The sequence below is a fragment of the Salvia hispanica genome, chromosome 2 (assembly GCF_029641045.1).
Source record: "Salvia hispanica isolate PSC_SH4W2 chromosome 2, Shi_PSC_v1, whole genome shotgun sequence".
Classification (NCBI taxonomy): domain Eukaryota; kingdom Viridiplantae; phylum Streptophyta; class Magnoliopsida; order Lamiales; family Lamiaceae; genus Salvia; species Salvia hispanica.
The window spans coordinates 10,911,795-10,923,603 of record NC_142693.1 but is presented as its reverse complement, the minus strand read 5'-3'; the positions used below and the strand labels follow the sequence as shown (position 1 = coordinate 10,923,603).

The 11,809-nt window shown below is 32.8% G+C and overlaps 1 protein-coding gene across 5 annotated transcripts; it reads right to left on the bottom strand.

Annotated features, from left to right (window-relative positions):
* Positions 1–3,526: 3,526 nt before the first annotated feature.
* Positions 3,527–9,647, bottom strand: LOC125202327 (ABC transporter B family member 26, chloroplastic-like). 5 transcript variants are annotated; one of them, XR_016135849.1, is made up of 21 exons: positions 9,482–9,647; positions 8,962–9,406; positions 8,595–8,722; positions 8,463–8,505; positions 8,330–8,374; positions 8,108–8,230; positions 7,911–8,014; positions 7,312–7,366; positions 7,154–7,224; positions 6,943–7,045; positions 6,599–6,809; positions 6,392–6,465; positions 6,242–6,298; positions 6,077–6,151; positions 5,592–5,666; positions 5,232–5,516; positions 5,086–5,150; positions 4,943–5,003; positions 4,189–4,314; positions 3,835–3,962; positions 3,527–3,632 (listed from the first exon to the last, which is right to left on the bottom strand). XR_016135849.1 is itself a non-coding variant. In XM_089065791.1 (20 exons), the coding sequence occupies exons 1-19, from the start codon at positions 9,520–9,522 to the stop codon at positions 3,858–3,860; spliced, it is 2,166 nt and encodes a 721-aa protein (XP_088921917.1). In that variant the 5' UTR covers positions 9,523–9,647; the 3' UTR covers positions 3,527–3,632; positions 3,835–3,857. The 5 variants fall into 5 exon arrangements, 3 of the variants coding, with proteins under 3 accessions (XP_088921917.1, XP_047956660.2, XP_088921918.1); XM_089065791.1 differs by lacking the exon at positions 4,189–4,314; XM_048100703.2 differs by lacking the exons at positions 3,835–3,962; positions 4,189–4,314.
* Between the last annotated feature and the right edge of the window lie 2,162 nt (positions 9,648–11,809).

Here is an 11,809-nt window from a genome sequence, read left to right as displayed (position 1 = left end):
AGGAAAAAAATATTAAATTTGATTAATCATTATTTAAACTTATTTATTTGAATAAAATAAAATATTATTATTTATCTTTTTATGACGTAAGAGTGACCACAACGGGTGAGCCGCGGCGTCTATTGCAAGTGGCGGATGAGCCGCGGCAGGGTCGGAGCGGAGGCAGGGTCCGCCGTTCCCATTTTTTATTTTTTATTTTTATTAATTAATATTGTGATAAATAATGGACACTCCACTCTAACTATATACGACTGTTAATTTAATTTTGTTGCTTGCAGTTTCAGCAAAGCAAAAAAATTGAAAGAATTCCAAAAACTGCTTCACAAAATATCGACGAACAAAATGAAAAATATCAAGCTCCTATTGAGGCAAAATAAAAAAACAAAATCAAGCAGTCAGAATTTCAATTCCAAAAGCATATCCTATAAATTCGATTTTATTTAATGGGCACCTTAATTTCTACAAATTCAAAGCATAGATGAGCAAAACCCATTTTTGAAGAAATAAAATCAATAAAAAAACGAGTAAAGGAGACGTTGTGTTAGAATGAGAAGGGGGAGCAAGAGAAAGAAGAACGGAGGGCGGCGTCGGCAGTAAAAGGCGGCAGACAAAAATAATCAGAGGCTATGGGACAGACCCCTATTTCACTAACTTTTTTCCACCGACTTCACTTAACATTTCTTAAAACTCATGTCACCAAGAAATGAGACTCCTAACGGCGGACGAAAGGAGTATATTACTCTTTCTATCCTAATAAATGCCACACTTTCTTTTTAACTTGTCCCACAAAAAATATAACATTTCCTTATTTGGAAAAAAAATTCTCTCACACTAATATAAATATATTATTTTCTCTTTCTACTTAACACTAAACAATATATCCTAAAATCTTATGTCATTCCTCAAGTGTACCATCTATTATGGGACTGAGTAAAATTTAAATTATTAAATGTGAAAATAGGTGATCTATGCTTTTTTAATCATTTGTGTATATACATTGACCACTCATTTTATTTTTAAATCGGTGTTCACGCATAAATGTGATAAGAAAAAGTCATTGATACACTATTTGTATAGGCATAGCAAGGAAGTGAGGGTTAAATAGCTCATCACTCAGTTAAAAAAGAGGAAAATGCTATGTGGCCCTAATGTGGCTGGCCATAAAATGGCATTTTAGTAAAAATAAAGACTATGAATTGAAATCATTTAATTACTTTATTTAATGCTGAAACAATATTTTCACTATTACCCTTTTATTTAACTGCAGTAGTAAATTTCAATTTCTACCATCTGTTATTTATATTTCTTTTGTTTTCAACTCAGTTTTTTTTTTTTTTATATATATATGATGTATTATTTATTTAAATATAACGTGTATAATCAAGTTATTAATTATATGATTGAGAAACTGAAAATTTGATTAATATAGTTTTATATTGATTGAATTTATTTATAACAATAAATATTTGTTATTAATCATTGAAATATATATTAAAATAGCTTCGAAATCAATATATTTATTTGTATACTAGTGATATGTATATACTAACTACTAGTATTACATACGCATATATTAGTACTATTTAATATTTTGTGAATTGTTTAAACACTCCATTATTTGAATAAATCTGTGATTAATTAAAATTCTCCATAAAAGATAAGATCAACTAAAATTTCTTATTACATAATGTACATGATAATTAGTGTATTAGATGTAATAATAGTAGTATTATTACTGTTGATTAAACTATTTGAATAAAACTATCATTGATTTAAAGTTCTCCCTCAGTACCCCCAAAGAAAAACATTCCTTTTTAATTCGTCGTCCCTTAAAAATAAAAACTCTCTCTTTGAGGAAATTTTATATCATGATATTATATAACTTAATAAAAATATTACATACTACTCAAATTGATATCCTAATTAACATGAGTGATAGTAAATTAAATTATCGATAATTAGTTTGACTTATAAATATAAAATGGTGATATTCACAAACTATAATGATTCATACACTACAAAAGATCATTTTATTAAGAACACAAATTAACGTCTTTAGTTGTATTAAAAATATCTTTAACAATATTGTTGTTGTAAAAATTGAATTAATCTCTTAGTAATAAATAACCTATAAATTATAATCATCGAAACATGTAATTAAATTAGTGATCAAAATTGAAACTAAATATGATTAATCTACTTATCTCGGTATAAGTGTGTGATCGTTCCAATTAGTAATTGAGTTAATATATGGTCAAACTGGACTAGTATATATGACGTTGTATTATGAATTTATGATATACAAATAATAATAATAATTATGGTCTTATATTGATCTTAGATTCAACGGGAGATTTAATTTATTTTATTTTATTGGATGATTATGTTTCAATTCAACATTTTAATTGATAATATTAAGATGTGACATCATAACAATTGAGGGTTTATACTGATTAAGATATAATTGAACAATATTAATTTCAAATAATAATGTATACTACTCATTTTCGATTAAATTGAATTGTTGAATATATTAAACTGATTATAAACTATATATGAGTCTTTGTCATAACTTAGCTTTATAAATTATCTAGGATTTTTAATTTATTTAATGGATTTCAATTAAGTAATTTCCATTTTTCAAATTTATGTTTCCAGGATAAGATATTTTCTATGTATACTTTTAGTCTTGAAACATTTTCCCCTCTAAAAAATGAATTACCTTTTTTATAAATGCATTGTATACTAATATAATATTTACATATATTTTGTTATAATTATGTAAATACTAATTATTAATAGTTGACTTATTTTATGGAGTATAAAGGAGAACAAAAATAATTAGTAACAATTGAATTCTAATATCATTAGATATTTATATTATTACTTTAAAATTAATTTTACTCAAAATTTAAATAACAATACTAAAATAATAAAAAAATATAAAAAGTGATACGAAATCAACTTAAAAGAATTGAAAAGAGGGTTAAATTTCTCTTTGTTATGTCCTAGAGTATTAATGTTAAAGGATAATATAGTCCAAAATAAATTGCTTCTTTCTAGATGAAATAAATTAAAGTGAATCAGCAATAAATGTACAATTTTTTATTAATATTTTATGTTTATGGCTGGCCATAATGTGGCCATTTAGCATTACTCTTAAAAAAAATAGCTCATCACTCGAGCGCCGGAGCAGCTTTCAAAAAAATATACAATTAAATCTCATATTATACTCCTCTTTCCCATTAAAAATAAAACATTTTCCTTTTAGGATTGTCCCATTAAAAATGAAAAGTTTCCTAAAATGAAAACATTTCTATCTTTACTTTTTTTATCTCTTTTACTTTACTCTCTTTATTAACTCACAAAACATCACTACATAAAAACTCGTGCAGATTCCTAAATGTTGCATATTTAATGGGATGGAGGGAGTATTTTTTTAACAGTCTAGACTGGAGAAAATATCAGTTCAATTTTAATTGAAGAACATAGATTATATAGTAAACTGAATTCAGTTTAAGCGTACCAATTGGTCTCGTCTCAGGCTAGTCGAAATGGGTGGCGTTTGTCTTCAATTTAAATAAACGAGAAAACACTCCATTCTTGTTATGAAGCTCTGTGTATGTACCCGTCTGCATCAATATAAGCTCTGCTTCAGCATTTTTGTAATTCAAAACGAAAGTGCCACAAATATAATTTATGCCTAAATATAGTCATTTTATTTAGGGGTGGTAAATACTGCAAGTTAGTCGTTATCAGATCAAAATGATAACAACTCAACCCAATAAGGTCTGCATCAATAAGCTCTCCAACATGTTAAGAAAATTCTCAAACCTGAACCCGACCAGCTGCTACCATCATATCCAAACACGGTCCACATCCGAAAATAATAAAAGTGAATTGTGGCTTTTAATATTATACATCCCAATATTGCAATATGAGATATTTAATGACGAACATTTCTGACCAAAAAAATAGAGTTAGTCAGGACCTAAAATTTTTGTTAAGATCTTTTACAAGTAATTAATTTAAAATGTTAACATAATATGGGGCTTCATAGGACAAATTATAGTGTTAACATATAGAATTAAACTATGAAGATTGTTAGCCACTAACTTAGAAACACCAGTATATAGCGGTACTTCAGATTTTCAAACATGAACTATTTTTTGAACAAATGTAATTTACCTTAGAGAGGAAAAAATCATTTTTGATTGGTATGAATTTGTTGAATATCACAAGATTACCAAACTTGTGCGTGCAGCGTGCGGGCTTGGGTAAACCTTGTGTGAGATAGTTAAATTCTTATCAAACCTGTGCACATTCACTAGGCGAGCCGCGTGAGGTTTCGGTAATTCTGATGTAAATTTGACAAATTCATGCCAGAGCCAGACTAGTCAAATTTGTGTGCACAGTGCCAAGTTGGCCGCATGCAGGTCTAGTAAGTATGATAAGAGTTGTTTGATTCATACCAAAAATATGAAACTTACATGATATGAATTCAAACTATGCAAGTGTGTTATGCATGGTATGAAGCTAATTCCTATCTTGCAGAACAAACTTGCAGCACGCAGATTGATAAGCTTGGTATAAATTGGTGTGTTATACTTGGTAAGGTGGTACGAATTGACTGACCTAATACCAATTACTATAAAGTAAGCCAAAGGGCATTTCTATCCAAAAATTAGCAATATTTTTAATTTTTTCAAGTTCACAGCTTAGTACCCATCTCTATTTATTCTCTCTCTTAGTTTACTCTTTATCTACTTTAATATCATTTTCCTAAAACTCGTGCTTAAAAGAAGTGCCTCACCATTTGGTGGAGGGAGTATTAGTTTTTAGTATCCTGATGAGTTATTTCAGAAGTCACATATATGGATTAGTTAATCACAATTTATTCGAAGCACCTACTTTCTCATGAATATTGGACACAATGGCTTACCTCAACTACTTGGCCATCCTCCAGTACCACGATTTTGTCCGCTTCTTTTATCGTAGACAACCTACCAAGGTCAAGTCAGTTTTTCTGCCAAAGTTCAAGTCCCTTTTTTGCAATAATAATGTTACAACTGCATAAATGCCAACCTTTGTGCAACTATGATCATTGTCATTCGTCTATCTGCATCCTTCTTCAATACTTGAAGGATCTCCTGCAGTCAGACATTACACAAACTACTTGGTTCATTTTGGTACAGTACAAGATGAGAGAGGTAAGAGAGAGTCTCTCTCACTTTGATATAGCCTTCACTGTCTGCATCGAGAGCACTGGTAGCCTCGTCGAAAATCAGGATGATGGGGTCTCTGAGTAGGGCCCTTGCAATAGCTATGCGTTGCTTCTGTCCCCCACTTAGAAGATTATCGTCAATGACGGTGTGATAGCCCTGAGGGAGGGCGGATACGAATTCGTGGGCATGGGCATTCTTTGTAGCAGATTCGATCTCTTCCACTCCAATGATGCTTCTTGAGCAGCCATATGTAAGATTGGACATGATATCCATGTGGAAAAGATGGGGTTCCTGCTCATTGTTTGTTCATATAAATACAACTTTCTCAGGTTTCTTGCAGAACGCTTCAAAGTGTTTGAGTCTGACCTGGTCAACGTAGCCGATGTTCTCTCTCAACCACCCCATATCCATCTCTCTCAGAGGAACGCCATTCATAAGTATCTGGGAATGACAAAGTATTGGTATAATTTGGAGAAATTATGTGATACCTTAAAATATGATCTAATTTTAGTTTTGGACTTCAACTAAAAAATCTTCATTTAAATACACAAATTTTAAACTGTTCTGAATCTTCTGATATTTCACATGGCAATCAATTGTTCTCAAACTAATGTCAAAGTGGACACATAAAATGTCTACATTGTTTAAGGAAGGTGTACAAAATGACTAATTCCGATGTCTACGTAGCTTTAGCTAGCTATGATAATACATTTAAACTTCATCTTGGCATGATGGCAGGAATTTTTTGAAAAATCAACTATAGTGCAAAAAATCAGAAATCAACAGTAGTTGATTTCTGATTAGAATAGTTGAAAGTTCAAGTATTTGGAGGCATAAATTTTAAAGCTCACCTCTCCTTCAGTAGGCTCGTAAAGGCGCAGCAAAAGACTGATTAAACTGCTTTTTCCGCTACCACTGGCGCCCACCTTTTGCAGAGTAAAGCTTGTTAATGGTTCTTTAAACATTACAAAAAATATGATGAGAACGATGATAAATGTAATGTCAGTATTGCTTACTATTGCAACCATTTCATTAGCTTTTATGGAGAAGTTCACATTTTTCAGAACAGGAATCTGCTCATATATTAAATACAGAGGCAACTAAGTTGAAAGTGAGACAAACTATTAGAGGCAAAAACAACTACATTTTGCAGTCATTAAAGATACCATCTTCCTCGACGAATAGTGAAATGATACATTCACAAAGTCAACACATCCTATCAGCCTCTGCAATTTTACTCCTGCATTCATTATAATCCAAGTTAATAGCAAGAGAGACTAAGATAAAATTTGCAACCACTCCAAATAAAAAGCTCAAACATCGTTCATGGATGCACCAAAGTAGAAAGAATATGGTCAAGAAAAGGTTCCTGCCTTTAGACATGAATTCACTACTTGGTGGAAGATGCATCAATTGAAAAACCTTAGCACAGGCTCCAACAGACTGAAGTAATGATGACATGCTGTCTTGCAATCTCCAGGCAGCATAGATCAACCACTCACAGTACAAAATATACTTAGTCAGTTGCTCAGTAGACACATGACCACTCAAAATAGACATTCCCCCAAAAATAACCGCTAACACCTGCAAAACATAACTTGGAATCCAGACAAGATCTCTTGGTGAGAGAGAGAGAGAGATAGAGCATGTTAATTTTCGTATTTGCAGTCTTAGAAACTTCAAAATATAGGATTGAGTGCAAAAGATAGAGCAGTACTTGTGTTGATCGATAAAGAATACTGAAACTAAGGGTCCATAATCCATATGCTACACTTTCTCGCATGCCCACAGAAGCTAATCTTTCGATCCATCGTGTGAACCTTCAAATGTAATATGCGCAAGTCTGATGATGACAAATGTACAAAGTGTGCCAATATATTATGCTCTTCTTATATTGAGCAATAAAACTTGAAATAAACTTTAACTACCTCTGAAGTTCTTCTTTTTCTGTCCCATATGCTCTGATAGTTCTAATAAAAGATAATGTCTCTTGTGCGACCTTAGTTTATTTTCAAAAAGAAAACCCCAGTTTAACAACATTAGCAGATGAAGAGGCATATTGAAATATTGCAGTTTTTTGAATTACTTCATTGGAAGAGGCAACGAAATTTTGGGCAAGCAGTGCTGCTTTCTTCTGGTACCTGTCAAAACAACAATCATGGTTTCTCAAGATTGCAACATAGTACAGTAGAAGCACTGAAAAATGAAACAAATGTTTTTTATATACATGTAATCTGCTAATTGTAGATCTGCATAAATTAATAAATGATAGGTATCTATTTATTCGGAGTCGTTTGTCTTGTCATAAATGTGTAACAAATGTCTACTATGTGCTCTATAAGTTCAAAAATATTTTTAAATGTCATGCAAAACTAGAGAATTTTAGACAAACATTAACCATCTATTGCACTTTCATGGCCTACTACCACAAAAACAACACTGTGAGCATGCAAAGGTCAAATCATACATCCTAGTAGGAACGATTTCCAATTTGATCTGTAATGAACTAAACTCCTCTCTCTCTCTCTCCCCCCCTCTCCCCGACTTCTTCAGCTGGTGACTACATTACAGCATTCTAATTTCATAAATGGAACTCCATGATATTGTGGAGTATTGAACAAATTCAGGGGTATAAATGTGACTCAAAGATATAGCTATGGACTTCAAAGATGCATCAACACTTACTGCCCATAGATTAGGAAAATCAGTGATAAAATACAACATATTACTAGTGATGACAGTGCTAGAGGCCATGACAAAGTCATCAAGCAGATAAATGCGCCTATTCCCTGCAAAATTATCAGTCAATCAGAGACCAAAAAGCAACAACAAGATTAGGAATCTATATAAAAGTATATGGAGTACTAAATAGTAACAGAAACCTGGAAAATATTACGAAGGATCATGTGTATATCATTTCCAACAGTCTGAGATAACCTCTGGCAATCTGTACTAACCCTGCTAGTCAAGTCACCAACTGCTTCCGTGTCAAAAAATGATACATCCTACAAAATCAAAGCTCAATGTCACAAAAACAATGTACTCCATCATTTATGAGGAGCACCAGCTAACTCCAGTAAGCATAAGCTCGAAAAAATTCAAACCTGAAGAAGAAGAGATCTATACACAGCTTTCCTAAGACGCTTAACCTGCAAAATTCAATCAAATGTATAACTGTTGGATATCTACCAAAGACGTAAATGGTAGGTCAATGAAACCATAACTTGAAAAACGTACCAAAATCGCATTTGCAACAGCAAAACATCCACTTCGCAACCCACTGCGTTTGAAGAAAAGATGAACATGTGGAATGAGAATAAGTGGTTGGGGAGGGAGGAGGGGAATTAATATAATCTTATGTAAATTAACCTGCATATTCCTGATGTGATACACAATAAAATCAGAAGCCATGAGTTTTGATAGAACACCAACATCTCACCATTTTGAGCTGAAAAAACTGATGCTGCCAGTATTCCTGGCATTGTTATCTCTGAGACCTGCAGAAGATATGCATCTAAAATCATTACTATAACTCATGTGAGGTTCGTGGATGCCCACTCAAACTCAACATTCGTGAAGCACAAAGTCCAAATATTACTCCAAATAACAAAGTAGAGATTCTAATTAAAGCAATTATAAATTTGAATCCATGCTCCATCAACAATAGAAGCAACTAATACAACCCTAACGAATCGAAACCGAAAAGGAAACATTATAATGAGTAGCCAATTCTCACCGCCGCGACAGCCAACGCGCCCAACGCTGTGTACAAAATCCATTTATCCTCAGCTAACAGCGCCCACATTTCTCGCAGAGCTTGTAAAACAGTTATCGGCTCCGCTGCAATTGGCGAGCCATCAACATTTTGCTCAAAATCTCTTAAATTCCACCAACGACCGCCGGGGAAGACATCTCGAATCAGCTCAAACCATTTCACAAATATGCGTAATGCATTTTCATTTACTTCCTCCAAACAATTTTCTCGATGATTGTTGATTGCGTGAGAAACGCACATTCGCCGAATTGCGTAGGATAAATTTGAACTTGGAGGTAGGTTTTCAGCAGAGGATGAATTAGAACAGTGTAGGCTGGTTCTGGATATCGAAATTGAGTTAGTATTCCGACCGTTAAAGTAGGTAGGTAGGTGGAATGCCGTCCGAAGCGCAGCCATGTCGAAGTAGCTGCGACAGGAATCACAGCAGCAATTAGCACAATACATAAACTACATCCAAGAAAACTGAGAACTGTCGTCAGACCTCAGCTTTAGAGCCTCCGCAGTAGGATGCAGACTAGCCATATACTACCAAGGCTAGCAAAAAACTCCGCCTGCCCCATCATCAAACGCTTCCCACATCCGGCCACATATCAAGGAATTCCCACATCATAGTTATAGGCTGGAATAGGCTAACAAACCCCTAGCCAAACAAATAAATTCACAAATATAGAATGAAAATTATAGACGAATACGGAGAAAGTACAATAATTATTTCATAAAATAAATAAAAAATACATAGTGAAATTTTTATTAAAAAATGTCTAGTGCAATAAAAAAAACATCTAAAAGTAGGAATACATAATGAAAACTGAAATGAAATTACGATAACAAAGTTGAAAATGTTGATCCTAATGGTAGTCATCAAAATGTTGTTAATGTTTCACAATGGATATTATCTATTGAGATGGAAATATTCGTAAGTGACCTTTTATTGAAGGTTTTCAGGTCATAATGAATATTGCATTGATGGTCATGCCAATAGAAATATTTGGAGTGACCTTTTATTGAAGGTTAATGGTGATCATTTAAAAATAATTGTGCCGGGACTTATCTAAAGTACGTGAACTATGGTGAGTTAAGTTCTTATATGCATGATCGAAATATTTTGGCTCCTACACTAGACATAGTGGACTTGGTCAACGACTATATGATTCCTGTGAATCAATCCGAAGCACGTGTTTATTTTAGTTAAAATAGTATATCAAAATCTGACTCAAACTTCAGTTTTTTGTCTCAATTGCATGGTGTCTCAATCCGAAGCACATGAGTAAAAATATTCATGTACTCCCAGTCAGGAACTATTATTGAAGATTAGTATCTCTGCAATGGTATTGAGAAATATAGATCTTTCTAATAGACTGTGTAATGGTACTGGTACCCGTTTAATTATTTCACGATTAGGTGATCATATTTTTGTAGAATAAGTTTTGAATAGGCATAATGTGGGTGATAAAGTATTGATGTCTAGGATGTTGTTCAAGTTTCAACGTCGACAATTTCCTTTGATTGTATCATATGCAATAACTATTAACAAAGTCAACGACAATCTCTTGCTCAAGTTGCATTACTTTTTAGATACAAGTCATGCAAGTTTAAAGATTTTTTTTTATAATGATGATGGTTGTGATTGTACAGTTAATATTGTGTACAAAGAAGTATTTCAAAATTTGTAAAATAATAAAGTGGAGAGTAAAATAGTAATGAACAATCCTGCATGATCACTGGTTAGATTCTACAAAATAGATATTTTTTTTAAATCACGAGAATTTTAAATTTTCACTTATTCTGTTCAGACACCTCAAGATGGATGTGGAAGAATAAATATTCAGGTTTCTACACTTCTACAATTTTCATATATTGAGCCTTTCACTTAGTGTGTGATCATGAAGATGTTGGTTGATGACGATGATGTTGGTTGTATTCTATAGTCAATATTGTGTTGTTTTAACATAATATCCGTATTATAAAAAAAACTTAAATGTAAATGAGTCGTGCATTGGACGGGTGTAAAACTAGTTACACTGAAAGCCCAAACTAAAGTTTTAGGTATACATTAAAAGTATTTGCTCCAACCCTAATGAAATAGCGCCTCAATATCCATTCTCTCATCCTCTTCTAGCCATGGTGCTCTGTCATGAATTTTCCTTCTAAGAATAAGTCTTCTCAAGTTGCAGCATTTGAATCCACTTCTTCATGGTTGTCTGGTTTAAATGAGTCAGTAACTCCTCACTCTGTCACGTCTCCTTCTTTGGATGAATCAGAAACTTCTCCCACTCACCTCACTCGCACCACTAATCCCATTCGCATCCCAATAAACCTGTATAGGTGAAGGACTATGTATGAAGAATATAGTCTACTAGGATTTCCTATTTTTATGCAGTTTATTTAATATTATGCTTTTGTTTAGAGCATAGGATTAGTTGGTTTTCTTTCATTATAAATATGGGATGAAGAAGTGTAACAATATATCAAAATTATCTGTCAAATATTCTTTTTTCCTTACTACTGTGTATCTGTTCCTTGGAGTAACATCTTACTATTACTATGATATGACTTACTTCCATATACTTCTTTCGTAAGTTTTCCATAAGAGACAGAGTACTACAAATAACAATGATTTTGGTTCTACCATCTCTAGGATGTTGATGCAAATTATATCCACATGTAACTCCTAAGATTGAAGGACAATGTGGTGAGAAAACTCTGTTGGACATGTACTCTGGATGTGGTGGAATGTCGGTTGGGCTATGTTTTGGTGCTAACAGTTGTACGGTTAAATTGTCACTATATGGTTTGTTGATCTCAACCA

Bases quoted from the DNA above. Each gene is read 5' to 3' on its own strand.
- LOC125202327 (XM_089065791.1), bottom strand. From the start codon at position 9,522: ATGGCTAGTCTGCATCCTACTGCGGAGGCTCTAAAGCTGAG. The intron at 6,466-6,598 runs GCAGGAACCTTT...TAATGAATGCAG, and splicing joins TAGTGAATTCATGTCTAAAG to GAGTAAAATTGCAGAGGCTG. The intron at 3,963-4,942 runs GTAAGCCATTGT...TTTTTTGGTCAG, and splicing joins AGGATGGCCAAGTAGTTGAG to AAATGTTCGTCATTAAATAT.